The sequence below is a fragment of the Drosophila erecta genome, unplaced genomic scaffold, assembly GCF_003286155.1.
Source record: "Drosophila erecta strain 14021-0224.00,06,07 unplaced genomic scaffold, DereRS2 tig00000126-arrow-pilon, whole genome shotgun sequence".
Lineage (NCBI taxonomy): Eukaryota > Metazoa > Arthropoda > Insecta > Diptera > Drosophilidae > Drosophila > Drosophila erecta.
Genome location: NW_020825209.1, coordinates 8232162 through 8246868, shown reverse-complemented (window position 1 = coordinate 8246868; position 14707 = coordinate 8232162). Strand labels below are relative to the sequence as shown.

Sequence of the window (14707 nt, the reverse complement as noted above, 5' to 3'; positions counted from 1 at the left end):
TTTACATGATAACGCAACAGGAAACGAAAACCAAATCGAACAATGCACATGTAAGATTAACACAAAAGAGACGACGATCGATATCGATTGGGATGCAAGAATGTACAGAATGAACGGAATGGAGATTAATCGACAGTAAACAATTACAGATATCGGCAAGCGTGTATCAAACCACTTACCACCGCGATCGCTTGCCCGACTGTGCCGACCAGCGGCCTGTTCGATTATGTCATTCAGGACCATCACATCTGAAAGGAGCCGAAAGCAATGAGGGGTTATTGTGTGTGTAATCGGAATAATTGCATTTATCTTGCATTGCATTTAAAGATATATTGGCATTACCTATATAAAATAAGAAAATCAAAGATTAAATATAGATCCTTCGAAACAGTACTTATCGCATATACTTATCGTACATATTTTATTCCTACCTTTCATGTCAACCACCGTTTGTGTCTGGACGGGCTCGATAAAAGGATTGTCATGATGTTTAATCTTGCCAGCTTCGTCCGTGCACTCCAGGCCAATTTCCTGTAATTATCGAAATAATCGGTTGGTTATGATTAAATCGATAACAATCGATCCTCTGTAAGTAGGGCTAAAGAGACTTACGTAGTCGCGATGATCGAGCTTGTGATTAGTGTCCAGGCAGGTGGTGCCGCCATTGGTGGCGCCCACTGATTGATTGCGTGTGTTGCGGTTGCGCAATTTGCTCTCCTTGGTCATTGTGCTGACGCCCATGACGGCCATGCCGCCGAGTAGATCGCCATGTGAGGTATACGATATTCGGGACTGATGCGAGGTATACGATGAGTGCCGAGAGCCTGTAAGAAAATCATGTCACTGTCCGCCGTTTAAGGGGCATCGCTGCACACCAACTCACCTAGATTGCCATAGTACACGGGCACTATGATGGCCCCATTCTCTTCGGACATCGGGGTGACGGCATTCGAGTCGTCGGCATAGGGCAAGTGCTGCTGGGCATCCTGATATGTTGACAATACCAATGGCTTGCGATCGCTACCGGGTATACCAAAGCGGCCACGTCCGTTCCGTATCGTGTACTGGACATGGAATTGGGTGAGGTTAGTTCATCTGCATTTGGCCCTCTGGCATTCACTTGCACACTCGCACACACACGCACCCACTCGCGCATTCAGTGAAGCCACACAGCAATGTATATTACATATATTTATTGATATATACTCGTAATTAGAGTTATTACAAAGTAGTTATACAGCAGAGAGCAGTAGTAGGAGTAGGTATAAGGTGGTATTTGCCGAGAGTGGTGAGAGTTATGACGCGGGGTATTCTTCGCCATATTAGACTCGTTAACGATATGATTGAAATGAGCAATTATAGACAACAATAAAAAATCAAGAGCGGAAGAACAACTCAAATGATCTGGCCGCGAAATCAGTTCAGATTGCAAGATCTGAGCTGATTCCGGATGTATTAGGGTTGGTGAAAAACATAGAGTGAGAACGGACCACAGTCAGACGTCAGAGGATTATTGGGTATTGGTTGCTTTTTAGTTACTTTGTTGTGATTTTGCGTATACAAAGACGTAATACTTACAAAGAACCAACATATCGAATCAAATAAAACTGATAAGGTAATAAATCAAAGGGCAAAACGATCATAAGAATGCACAACGAGACATGACAGTGATGGTGATCGTGGCAGTGACAGTGACAGTGAGCGGTGACAGTGGTTGCGATTGTGGCAGTGACCGCGTAACAGTGACCGCGAGATGAGTGACATCCGGACCAGAACTGTTCCCTTCGAAGCCCATTGCTGAGATCAAGCTAATCAGGTTTACAGGTGTACAGGTGTACAGTGTACAATGGTACAGTTGTACAGTTGTACAGAGGAGGTACAGAAGACAGGTACACAGAGACAGACACACTTACAACCGAGTACAGTTAAGAGCAGTACAGTTAGTTAGACGACTATACGTTATAGATGGATATGCACGATAGTATACATATATAACAGTATATATATATTGAGGGATATGAAGATACAGCGATACACAAAACAAGGCCAAACAAGGAAACACAATTATCGAAGAGTAGAAAACCATAAAAACATGTAGACAGTAATAGACGATTAGGTGATTATGACTATGTGAGTATGGCTATGTTATGGTAATGCAAATGCGAAAGCTTATCGATATGGTTAGTGCCACATATGACTCTCGTATCCAAAGATGATCGGGTACTACAGATGTTTCAGATCGAATGCTACGCTAACTAGTCGCATAAATGTGTAGTTGTTGAGGTTAATGAACCAATGTTCCAATGTTGAATGGAAACCGATCCGAAAACTATATATGTATGTTCTAAACGCTGTACGGTAGCAACTGCCTACGAGATACGATTACTTGGCTAAGACTAAGACGGTGACTTTCAGTCTCAGATGAACGACGAGAGTGGCTGTTGTGATTCGTGATTTGTGAACTGTGATCCCTGATGATCTATGGCCAATTCCCCGGTATCGGATCGAAGATCCGCATGGCCGATGATGTGTGGTGTATGTGTGTAACGCAAATCCGTGTCTGTGTTAGTGGACGGTGTATCTGTGTGAGGTGGTTCGAGTGTGTGTGTGTGTGTGTGTTGGGCGCTTACCTTGTGAGAACTACGTGATCCCCTGCGTATGTTAAACGGTGAACCAGGTAAGGATAAGGATGTCTAAGTTTTGTTTTTTTCGGTTCGGTTCGTTTTCATTTTTCATTTGTTGTACAAACAAAGTATAAATAGAAGAAGAAAAAGAAAATGAATCAAAAAAAATATATATATTCCTCGATTGCGATTTTATTATCTATGGATAAATGTATATTTATATTTTGTACAAAAACTTTTTTTGTTTGGGTTTGGCATTAATTATTTGGTTTGGTTGTCTACGATTTAAAGGAAAAGTTATTACTTGGATCGTTTAGTTGTGAGAATAACGTGTGTTTTGTGTGTGAGTGTGTTTCTGTATGTGTACATATTGTGTTAACATGTATGTGTTCCTTTTGACATGATAAGATAGCAACTATGTTACATTTAGTAGTTTGGTGAACGGTTGATTTAAGTTTAAAATTTGTGGTGTGATTTCGGTTCTACTTCAGCGTAGCGTTTGATTAAAAAGTTAATTCGTTTAGCTATATATTTAAGGGTCGGGGTTGGAGAACTAAATAACTAAAATGTTCCAAACAGGGTTATATACTTATACAGTTCTTAGATCAAGAATCATATCAACCAACAAAAGAGAAAACTTCAATGGAACAATACGGAAAACGAAAATATTTGAACAAACGTCGATCGGGAAAATCGGTCCCACTGGCGGTAAAAGCCGGCTCAATAATGAAAACGAAAATAATCCAAAATCAGAATCAAGTGTTAATCGGTAAGTTCTACAATCAACTCTAGGCAAATCTCTTCCAAACTTCGTACGGATGCATTTCTAGTTTCAAATCACAACTCTACTGCGCTTTCGATTTCTTATTTCGTTGCATACTCAGCGGGGCGTGGCAAAGGGGGCGGCTAACGGATCGAAAATGGGGATCTATATCATCTTCTCGGTATGTCTGGACGGATTTCATTGAACCAGGCGCTCTGCCTTGCGTCCTAATCAGACTTTGATTTTAGTTTTTGGGTGTGTACGCGTGTTTTGTTTCTTGTCTGTGTGAGTTCGCTTTGGTTGGTTTAACAGAGCCAGACAGAGAGAAAGTTGGAGAGAGAAAGAGTGTGTGTGTGGGAGAGAGAGAGAGAGAGAAAGAGAGTAGGAGCGAGAGAGAAAGAGAGCAACCTACCTGAGGCAACTGGGGACTTATCGATATACGATCAACGGTCAATCCCAAATAGTTTCTGCTCTCATCGAAAACTATCTGAGGCTGCCCTGAGCAAAATTGATGGTTGGTTAGAACGAGCTAGCGAGCGAGCGAGATAGCGATAGCGAGTTATCAATCAGTATATCGGTTAGGTATATATCGTGTGAAATAGTGTTGTAATTTCTAAGGTATTCAAGGCGGTCCATTGCTGTGTTAGCGGGCTCAGAACTTAAACGGAAAAGCCAAAACTTTATTTTCAACACCCGAGCGTTTGCTGCTCGCCATAGGGAACCGCTTTCTATCGGCTATTGGTTATCGGTTATCGCGGAGATCCTCCAATTGTGCGCGTGTTTTGTGTAAGTGTAGCTGTGCTGAAAAGCAAACGCTTGCCATATGCCAAAAAGTCCGTGTTTCGTGAGAGGTACATGACTAGCTTAGCGATGAAGAGAAAATTCGATGGTTATCGCAATTGGTTATCGCTCGCCCGATAGGTAGTGATCGATTGCACTCGATTCGTTTTGATTCAATTTTATTCTATTCAATCTGGTGCTACGAGCACAAGTGGCAACTTTCTCCAATCAATGGATTCTAATTTTCGGAATTTGATTGTGGCGTGTGTCAACTGTTATAATTGTTATACATTTATAGATGCTATAACGGGAAATGTAACGTTCGATCAATGCATGCAATGGTTATGCAGCCACAGAAATTATCAAATCCGAAACTCTATCGTACAATACCAAAACGGAACGTTCAACGAAAAATTATATCGGAACAGGAACTCAACATCAACTCAAAGAAACCATTGATCGGTGGCCAAGGCCAGGGATCGAGGATAGTATGTAGTACAACCGAAACGAATCAAAAACATTAGTCGAAAATCAAGTCAAATCAAAAACCGAAAAAGCGCAGTGGTTTTTGTATAGGTTCAAAGCCTTTAAGCGCAGGTCCAATAGTCAAGCCAAGCTGACGAATCTGAAGCTTATGATTTTTATCGGTTCTCTTAGCGTTGCAGAATGCGGTACGAAGCCAATTGTCAAAGCATCCATAATATATGTATGTATATACTTTGATAAAGAGTTTTCCGTGTTACCTAAAGCATTCCGAGCAATGACCCAACCAAGATCGAAACCAAAATGATAAGGAAAATTACGAAATCACTGGAAAGTAAGGGCAAAACTCAAAACAAATTCAACTTTGAAGCTAGGCAAATGGAAAATCATCTGGGAATCTACATTTTTATATCCCACCTACAATCACGCACACACAAGCACTCGCATGCACATAACGAACGGAAATCATAGTGGGAAACTAAAACCGAAGAATGATTAAAGAGTTCGAGTTAAAGATAAAGTTATAGATAGATAAAGATAGGTAAAAAGGTCAAAGTACATACATACATATTGACACGCACTAACACTATATCCATATACAGGTATGAAAGGATTCAATATCTAGTTGCATGATCATACGGGTAAATTTATACAGCATATAAGGCACGAAATGTACGATCCAATCAAAAGAGGGAGATATCCAACATAATGATCAAACTAATCCAATAAAAATCGACGAGAAACGATACAAAATGATAGGCGATAACTCGAACTCGGGTTCGATAACAATGCAATGGCAATGTAACGATAGCGGTAACGGTAACTATAACTGTAGCTTTTACTGTAGCTCTAACTTTTTCGGTAGCGGCGACGCAATTTATCGATAGCTATTGGAGGGACTCGAAGCTGCAACGCAAGCTGAAAGTGGAGCCCAGTGATCGGGGATCGATAGGCAGCGATCGGAAGACAAGACCCTTGCGGGGGAGTCGATTAGAATAACGAAAACGCAACGCAACGCAAAATCAACCTAACCGAGGCCAAAAGCAACTCAAGCCAACATATATGCATATATGTATGTATATAATAATCGATGGGCCGTCTGGCCAACCAAACACAATTCAAGTACAGTTAACACTTCTACATAGGTCTAACGACATTGGGTACAGTAGAGCCCAAATCGCAAAAAGCTAAACGGAAACGTAAGGAACCGAAAGCAGTATCGAAACGAATAGGATTTGTATGGAGAAACAGAATAGGAAAACGAAACGAACACGGAAACGGAAACGGAAGCTCGTCAAATGGAATCGAACGCAAAAGAAGGCAACGGAACGGAACGGTACGGAATGGAACGGAACGGAACACAAAATACTGGAATGGAAAGGAAGGTAAAGAAAAATGCTGCGCCTGCGCTCGGAATACTTACCGTGCTCACTTTACGAACTTTGGTAGCTTGGTGTGCTGTGGTAGGTGCTGGTTGTCTTTGTATAACGCTCACCGACTCCGACTCCACCTCGACGCTCCGAATGGACATCTTCTCTTTGTTGTTGTCATCGTTGCCCTTCTCGCCGCCAACAAATAGCTCATAGCTGATGCAAGAATACGTCGGACTCTTGGCCATTTCCGGATGCAGTGCAGCCTCTTCGGCGGCAGCCGCATCCGCTGCTGCCTGAGCCTGCGCATTGGCCCGCTCCTCCAGCTTGGCCGCTTTGGCGGCGGCAGCTTCTTCCGCTTCCTACAACAATAGTGTGTGGCAATTAGCAATTATGTACAGTCCCATCACTCCGCAATCTCACACATCCGGAGGATTGGTATTGGGTCTTTTTCAGGCTAGGAATGGGTTTTCTCAATTGGGGTTCGGAACTGGTACATTACGAAAATTAAAACTACAAGACTACTTTGATCGGTTATGGTTTATAGGTACACAGATCAAATAAAATCATACAGTAAGGTGCTGTGCTGGGGCTGTTTAGTTTTTGTTCGGCATAGGATGGGTTGAGGGTCAGGATTTTGGATTCAGGGCTGGAACTTATTTGGTACATATTTATATAGATATTTATATATATATAGAGAGAGATAGTAAGTATAGGTTGTGAGTAATTTGATTTCTTCTTTTGTTATTTCCGTTAATCGTTTGTGATTAGTGACAGGATCGGAACTAATGGTGCACTAAAATCATAAGTAAGTACGAGTATATCTCCAAAGAGTTTACATACAAGATAGAATATATAAGTATACATGGAGAGATAGAAAAGGGCAAGTTCCAGGAACTTTGAAAGCTAAATGGTTCGTGATTAGGACCAGGTCCTATAACAGTTACTGGATGACAGTATCAGACGGAACCGAGCTCGACACTTTATGCACAATGATTGAAAAGTACAGGATAGGCAGAGTAGTTTTTTTAAGATGTTGCGATAGTTTTGATAAGTTGATTAAGTTTCATAGACAGTTAGCTAAAGCATACGATATTAGGGCATACGATATACGATACACGATACACGATATACATACGAGTAGTCGATCTAAATTCATATTCATACTCATAATCATATTGATATTGATATTCACATGGTACATACAAAAGAAAAAAGCAAGTCTGTTGTGGTTGCTGCTGTTATCGAGTCATTGGTACGGGTAGATATTCTCAATATTCGATCGAGTTCCGGCAGCAATCGAAATTGAAATTATCTACCACAGCTGTTGTAGTTGTGTATGGTATTTCGTACGGTAGGGTAGTTGTTAGTGGTTCTGTACTGTACTGTTGTCTGTTCTTGTCCCACTGCGTAGCGCTTGCTGCTGCAGTTGCAGTTGCAGTTGCAGCTGCAGTTGCTGTTGCTGTTGCAGTTGTCTGGGGCAGTTGGTCTTGGGTGTCTACTTACACGTATCGCCTCCTCTTCGGCAGCCTCTTCTTCTTCGGCCTTCTTTTGCAATTCGTCATACGACATGGCAACAATGGCCAAAATCAAATTCACAAGATAGAATGAACCTAGGAAGATGATGACTATAAAGAACAGCATGTGCCATGGTCCGGCGGCGCGCAACACCAGCTGGTACAGGTCCTCCCAGAAGTCCTGTGTCATCAGCCGGAAGGCGGACAGGAAAGCCCATCCGAACGAATCGAAGCTGGTGTAGCCGTAATTCGGATTCGGACCAAACCCCTGCAGGCACACGTAGTCGTCGTCGCATTGCCTGGCATCGGATAGGATCGCATGGAAAGTGGATAGATCACAACAGAGTTTATGATTGTTAAACGCAACCAGCTGCATGGTTGCAACCGATATCCATCAATATCGGATGCAATCGATAATGCACTTACCCCGCACCGGATATATTGCCGCACAACGGAAATGAGATGCCCTCGTCCTCGGAGTACCAATTGGACTTATTGTGATTGTGATAGGCCCAGTTCTCGTCGGTCAGATTGCCCCAGGAGCCGTCCAGCGGGAATTTCTTGATGCACTTCTGCGTGAGCACGCCCATGTAGATCTGTAGGCCCATCAACGCGAACACCGACAGGGAGAACATGGTCAGGATTATCACATCGCGCAGATTCTTCACCGATTCGATGACGGCGCCGACGATGGTCTTCAAGCCTGTTTGTGGGATATTTTATTGGGTGATGGTATACATATACATAATCATATATATGATTAATTCAAGTATTTATAATCTAGTTAATTGGACGTTCATAGGCAGATTCCATACCTGGCACAATGGCTACGGTTTTAAGCGCTCGCAGCACCCTAAACGTTCGCAGAGCTGCTAGATTACCTAAATCTATACCCATGGTCACATAACTGCGGTTCGGATACAGATCGTTGATTTGTTGGGGCAGCAGATACAGGTTCAGATACAGATACGGATATACACACAGAATGTCATCGAGTATTAGTAATTAGAGTGCTATAGGCATGCAATTAGTTTATTCGGTTTATTTATAGAATTTGCTTCGATTCGATTTGATTCGATTGCATTCGAAATAATTACAAATGTTGTGGGTTCATTATTCTTTCGTTGTTCTTTACAAAGCAATTAAGTTAAAGCAAACGGGTGAGTGTGTGTTTGTATGCATGAAAGGTATGCTTGTATGCCATAAAAAGCCCAAATGAATGCGAACTTTGACATATGCCTCAAAGCATAGGTACTAAAATAAATAAAGCTGCGACCGGGCCGAGTTTATTACACATTTTGTAAATTAGCTTCACCTGGCCCATTTCCCACTTTCCATTCCCCATTACCCATGTCCACCGATCAATTTTCTTCCTCCGTGGCTGGCCATAAAAAAGCATATTAATAGAGCCTACTTAGCCCCCGACCAGAAAGTGCTTCCCAGTGACCCGTCGTACGTCATCCTTTGGGAATTCTCGTTGCTAGTTGGAAGGTGGGTCGGTGGGTGGGTGTGCCTTGTGCCTCACCTATGGAAAGCGCCACTAGCAACAGCGGTACCATTTATTTTTCATGAATATTTATCGATTTGTCTGCCATTGCGTGCAGTGCTGTCGTTTAATTGACCATTTTTGGGATAAATATGGGAGGGCAAACAGCCAAAATGTAATGAAAAAGTTCGACTGCATCTAAAGAATAATTTCAACATTTTATCTTATTAACATTGCTTTAAATTGCTTGGCCCCGCGTATGGCCATACCTTGCGTATACGTAATATTGAGGTAATTTTACGAAATTGCGTACACGCCATGTTGTTCACACATATATAAAGGTGCCTTTGGGCAAGAAGCATATAATACGTATACGCAGCGTGATCGGATAGCTGCTAATTGGACAGACAGTTCGATTTAACCGGCTGGTGACGCTACTTCTGGCTGAATCCTGGGCTTTCGCGGAAAGTGGCTTGCATTCGCAAGCTCTGGCACTCCGTGAAAAGGAGGAAAATGGAAAATGCAGAATGCAGAATGCAGAATGCAGAATGCAGCATGCTTTAAGCCGGGAGCTTTAAAATGCCGTGCCTGGCATTGACGAACCAAGGCTGCGCGTCCTGGCGGCGCCACCAGCCAAATGTGCCGCACGACATAGTCGCCTCCTCCTGCTCTTTCCCCTCATTGGCCACCCAGAAAAATAGGAGAAAAAAAAAAAGTATGGCAAATAGACAGCTCCAATAAATGCTTAAAATGAAGCAGAAAGCAATGAAATGGAATTGTCACGAAACGACAAAAAGAACAAGGCAAAGCGGCAATCACAAATACAAAGAGGAAAAAGAAAGAAGAGAAGAAAATATAAACCAAAAGCTGGGAAATGGAACAAAAATTAACTTGAGCGACCAAAAATTTGTTTATGGCATTTTTATGTGTGCGTGTGAGTGTGAGTGTGCCTGGGAAATAATCGCTGAAAATCCTGTCATGTGCCATTGTGTGAGTGTGAGTGTGAGTGTATGTGTATGGCTGGTTGGGCGCGTCATTAGAAACGGAAAAAATAAATCAATAAAAATGCTCCGTTAACACGACTTTTTTTTGTTTCCCCCATCGCGTGTAACGTATAATTCTATAGAATTTCTATGGCCATAGCTGCTTTTCTTGTGGCTGCCCCTCCCCTCCTCCCCTGCTCCCCTCCTCCCCTCCTTTCATCGTTTTTATTATTTTCCAACTGCTGACTCTAATGAATGTAATTCCATTCGCTCTTTGCTCCTGTGGCCCCGTTCATTTTAATTCGGCTTGAGCTCCACTTTTGAATATATCCGTTGGCCTCTACGCTTTGATTAATTCGGAAAATTCCCTCGTAACGTACCTGTACGTATATTAGTTTATTTTATTATTGCTAAGTCAGCCGTGGCTGCAGAAATGCTGAGCTAACAATATGGCAATGCAGTTTAATTCGCATTGATGTAAGTAACCCAAATAAACCTAAAGAAATAGAAACATATACTATAAATCAGTTTTAAGCAGACACTTTTCTATGCCCCCTGAGTTTTCTACGAATTGTTTGAGCTTGTTTCCGACATTATAGATGCTGATAGAACACACAGCTGTCTCTTTGATTGCCTTTAATGGGCCAGAAGAATGTGCAGGTGTGTAAATCGGTTAACGCCGCATTCAGCCTTGTTTTTTATGTATTTTTCGCTTACATTGATTGACTCAACTGGATGCTGCTAATTGCGACTCCCACGCACACTGCTGCATGTGTATATGAATTGGTAGTACGGACTCGATTATGTTAATGAAGTGTGCGGGTGTGGGTGTGTGAATGGTTTGCATAAATTGATAATAATAATAAATATTGTAAGCAAATAGCGCTTATTTGTAATCAGAAGGCAACTGACTGTAAACTTGGAAAGGAAAATGAAATAAAAATTCATAGAACAGAAAGCATGGCGTGGGAAAGTGGGAAGAAAATTTCGGATTGAGTGGGTGTTTTGTTTTGGATATTGGATAGGGCTGCTATTTAGTTTCGTGTGACTACGGCTTATACGATGGATGATTCAGTTACGATACCAATACGAAAGCAAATCGTAAGTCAAAGGCAACGCAAAAAACAAGAACTGGTCCTTATAGATGATACATTGGTGCGAAAGATACTGCCAAGCACCAAAAATAATATGTTTACTTAAAAATGATTTCGTTTTAAAGGAAGTAGTATTGCACGGTAGCATTTAGTAAATCAATTTGAATGAGTGTATATTATTATTATAATCTAAAAGAGATATGCACTCGTATATACATTTTTTTGGTGCCTCAGCAGTATGCAATGGGTAATTTAAGCGTGATATACGAATGGATGATAATTTATTATTCAATTGAATGAAGTAATATATAGTATTATATATAGGTTTATATAACTCACGCTAAAGCTATTACTACGAAGTCCAGCCAATTCCATGCATCTCTAAGATACGTAAACGGGCATAAAATGAAACCTCGTGCCATCACTTTAACAGCTGATTCAAATGTGTAGATTCCGGTGAATATCACCCTAAAAACGAATTGAATTTCGAAATGCAATTTGTTGTTGTCTTCTGGGCTTTTATGCACTTCAAATGTAGCTTGAAATGTTGATTTTTTATTTTGATTTCTTTTTTTGGTTTTTTTTTGGTTAGACTGCCTTAGATGATGGGTCATCAATACAATTAATGAAAAAAAAGAAACGTGAACAACAGACACACAAAAACTAAAACCAATTGTTAAAGGTTGACCAAGAAAATAGATGTTTAACTGTTACACAGAAATCGAAAATCAAATATTGAGTAAGAGTAGTTGCAAGTGGTGGAAAATTTGCTCTTAAAAGTAGGCTACACTTCGTCTGGCTCCCAATTTCGGTGCTCTCCACAATTCCATCCAACGTTGTTTTACCACTTGTGTTTCGGATTGTCGTAGTACTCCAAGGCTTTTCCGAAACTTCATTCTTACACGTACTCGTTAAAACTAACTTAAGTGATTAGCCTAACCATTTGCATCAGGTTGTGTGACTGATGCCACCTCAACTTCAACCATAACCAGGTAGCATCTGAATTTCAGATTCACAAATTGCCTTCCTTTTGTCCTAGATTTATGTGCTGTGCCACAATAGTCACGTCCACTCAACTAGCAGTCGAATGTGGAACACACACACCAGAAAATAGAACCCAACAAGTTATATTCATACATATTCAAAAACCCTTGTCAAATATTTAGTAAATGCGAGTGAGTTAAATGAGTTAGTTAAATGTTGCGCTTTAGAGAAAATTTAAAGAAATTATTGCCTCACTGGAATACATTGAATCTGCTACTCAAACCTAAGCGAGAGCTAGCCAATTGAGTGCCGAGAAGTATTCTTAGTGATTGAAATTAAGCCATTATATTTCATAACCACAGCAACATTGCTTGGGTGCACAGGCACTGAAAGAAGTGCCTAGCATTCCACATCAAAAGGACACTTGGCAAGTGCTCGAGCGCCCTAATTACTGAATTGCAGATGCAGATAGACAATTGTCAATGTCAATAATGGTTAATACTTAACCACCAACCGCTTGGCGCTGCCTTTGTGTCTGTGTGCGTGTGCGTGTGCGTGTGCTTGTGTTTGTGGGTGGATGCTGTTCTGCTGTTCTGCTGTTCGTGTGTGGGTGTCAGATCAATAGGCCGACCTTCGGCCAACTGGCCGCCCCAGCCACGCCCCCAGCTGTTATGCCCGCCCACACTGCCTGGTTAGCCATTTGACAGATTTCAGCCAGCATTTCAGACAGTGCTCGTCGTCCTTTGGGCGCCGCAACTAGTTTAAAGACGCAGCGGGGGCTTCTGGGGCGTTGGGGGGGGCTGGGAATGCGTCTGACCTAGGCCCCAATGCCTGTGAAGGACACTTGAGCTGTGTTTTAATTGCAGGTATTATGTCTTTCTTAGGGGCCTGCACAAGTGTGACCTCTGCACCGTAGAAAACAATGAAGCAAATGGTATTCAATGAGTGGGGCAGTCTCATTCCGAAAATCAGTTGGCTGCAACTCTTAGTCCCTTCATCCCTTTACTAAAGCATTCTGTCTTCTCCTTAAATACGCCCATGCATATAGGTTAACCATGGAATGGCAAATGGGTCTGTAATGCCCAGAAATATAGTCTTTAATTTGAAATTAAAACTAATTAAAACTAAGCACTAGCTATTCATTTGCCTGTAATCTGATGCTAGTTATATAGGAAGTTCAATATAGAATTTACAATAGCTTTGCAAATACACTGCTGGCAGTTCAGAACTCAGAATTTTTCTCTCTGCATCTCTCTCTCGCTCTCTCTATCTCGCTTCCACTCTCTCGACCCACTTTGAGGCTTTTCTTTCCTTTCTCTGGTTGTTCCGCACATTCATACTTTCCCTTTTCCCGGCGTGTGTGTGTGTGTGTGTGTCCCAAGTTATGCAGCACCTGCTTTTTAGGCACACATCCCATCCCATACCATAGCACACCATACAATCCCATACCATCCTATCTCATCCCCTAGTTCCTGAACCCTCCCTGCGTGCAGCACTTAGCCAAGTTCAAGTGGCGTTTCCGCTTGCACTTCCATTCGGCTTTCTGGGTTTCTGGCTATCTGGCAGCCATCTGCTCCTCTTTATTCCTATGACCTGTCCTTAGTCTCTCTCTATCTTAGGGTGCTCCATTCTGATACCAAATCTGCGACAATAACTTTGATATCAGCTAGAAAAATGACGTAACTCTTTTCACTTTACATTTTGCTTTATTGGCGCTGTGCGCTCTCTTCAAAGCATTTTTGCTCGCTTGGCTTTCCTTAAGTATTTCGCTAGAGTTTACTATATAGTTTACCTATGTACAAGTTACGTCTACGTTCTATGATATGAAGCGAATTCTAGATGAGCACTAATCGAATCGATTCTAGCTCTAAATGTCAAATCGATTGGGAGTCGATTCACAAAGTGAATAGAGAGAGACAAATGTCCTGCCAAGAAATGAGAATTCTAGCTATTTGTATATGCCAACTGTTCTAAGGGTATGAGTTTTCTAAGTCAGCTAATTACCACACAAAAGTCTACTTTACTTTTACCCCAGAGCGATCTGCAAGAATTACGATACGAACCCCTTATACAAAATGGTATATTCTCTAGAACTAAATTCGATTATACGGGGGATCTTAACTAACTTTATATAGTTCTAGGATTACAATGATTTACATAGATACGATGCTCGAAACGAACTAAGTTCTTTTGCTAACTGGGATCTTTTGGGGTGTTTAGTTTACAATAAGGTTTACTTAATACATATTTGAGCAATTTACATAAGTTCTATCTATGGATATAAATATAAATTTAAGTTGTATGATCTAAGCGTGTGTGTATATAAATATTAATAAACAAGGTAGCTAGAATTTAACTACGGAGCAAAGTTACTTCATTTACAAATGATATATCGATTGAATTCAATTCGAAACGTGAACAAACCAAAACCAACCAGCTCGACTGGTTCGGTCCCAGCTGGACCTCTACGAGTATCCGATGCTCGGTATCGGGATAGTCGGTTCTCGGAGGGATTTCGATTTGGATGCCCAACCGCGGATGGACTAGCGAGGCAAATTTACAGTTGGAATGAATAGTTTGAATGGATCTGAGATTGTTGGGACGCGAGTGGTGGGCCTATGAT

The 14707-nt window shown here is 41.5% G+C and overlaps 1 protein-coding gene across 45 annotated transcripts in view; it reads right to left on the bottom strand.

Annotated features, from left to right (window-relative positions):
• The window catches only part of LOC6550490 (sodium channel protein para), a 54630-nt gene that overhangs the window by 28532 nt on the left and 11391 nt on the right, over positions 1-14707 (bottom strand). For 27 of the 45 annotated variants that reach the window (XM_015155722.2, XM_015155748.2, XM_026981506.1 and 24 more), the window contains 10 exons: positions 11440-11568; positions 8353-8444; positions 7964-8240; positions 7527-7836; positions 6074-6382; positions 2631-2693; positions 884-1064; positions 613-824; positions 432-531; positions 180-248 (listed from right to left, as the gene is read on the bottom strand). In XM_015155722.2, coding sequence (XP_015011208.1) covers positions 180-248; positions 432-531; positions 613-824; positions 884-1064; positions 2631-2693; positions 6074-6382; positions 7527-7836; positions 7964-8240; positions 8353-8444; positions 11440-11568 — 1742 coding nt within the window. The remainder of the gene's footprint in view (positions 1-179; positions 249-431; positions 532-612; positions 825-883; positions 1065-2630; positions 2694-6073; positions 6383-7526; positions 7837-7963; positions 8241-8352; positions 8445-11439; positions 11569-14707) is intronic. The other 18 variants (XM_026981522.1, XM_026981528.1, XM_026981508.1 and 15 more) reach the window with 2 other exon arrangements.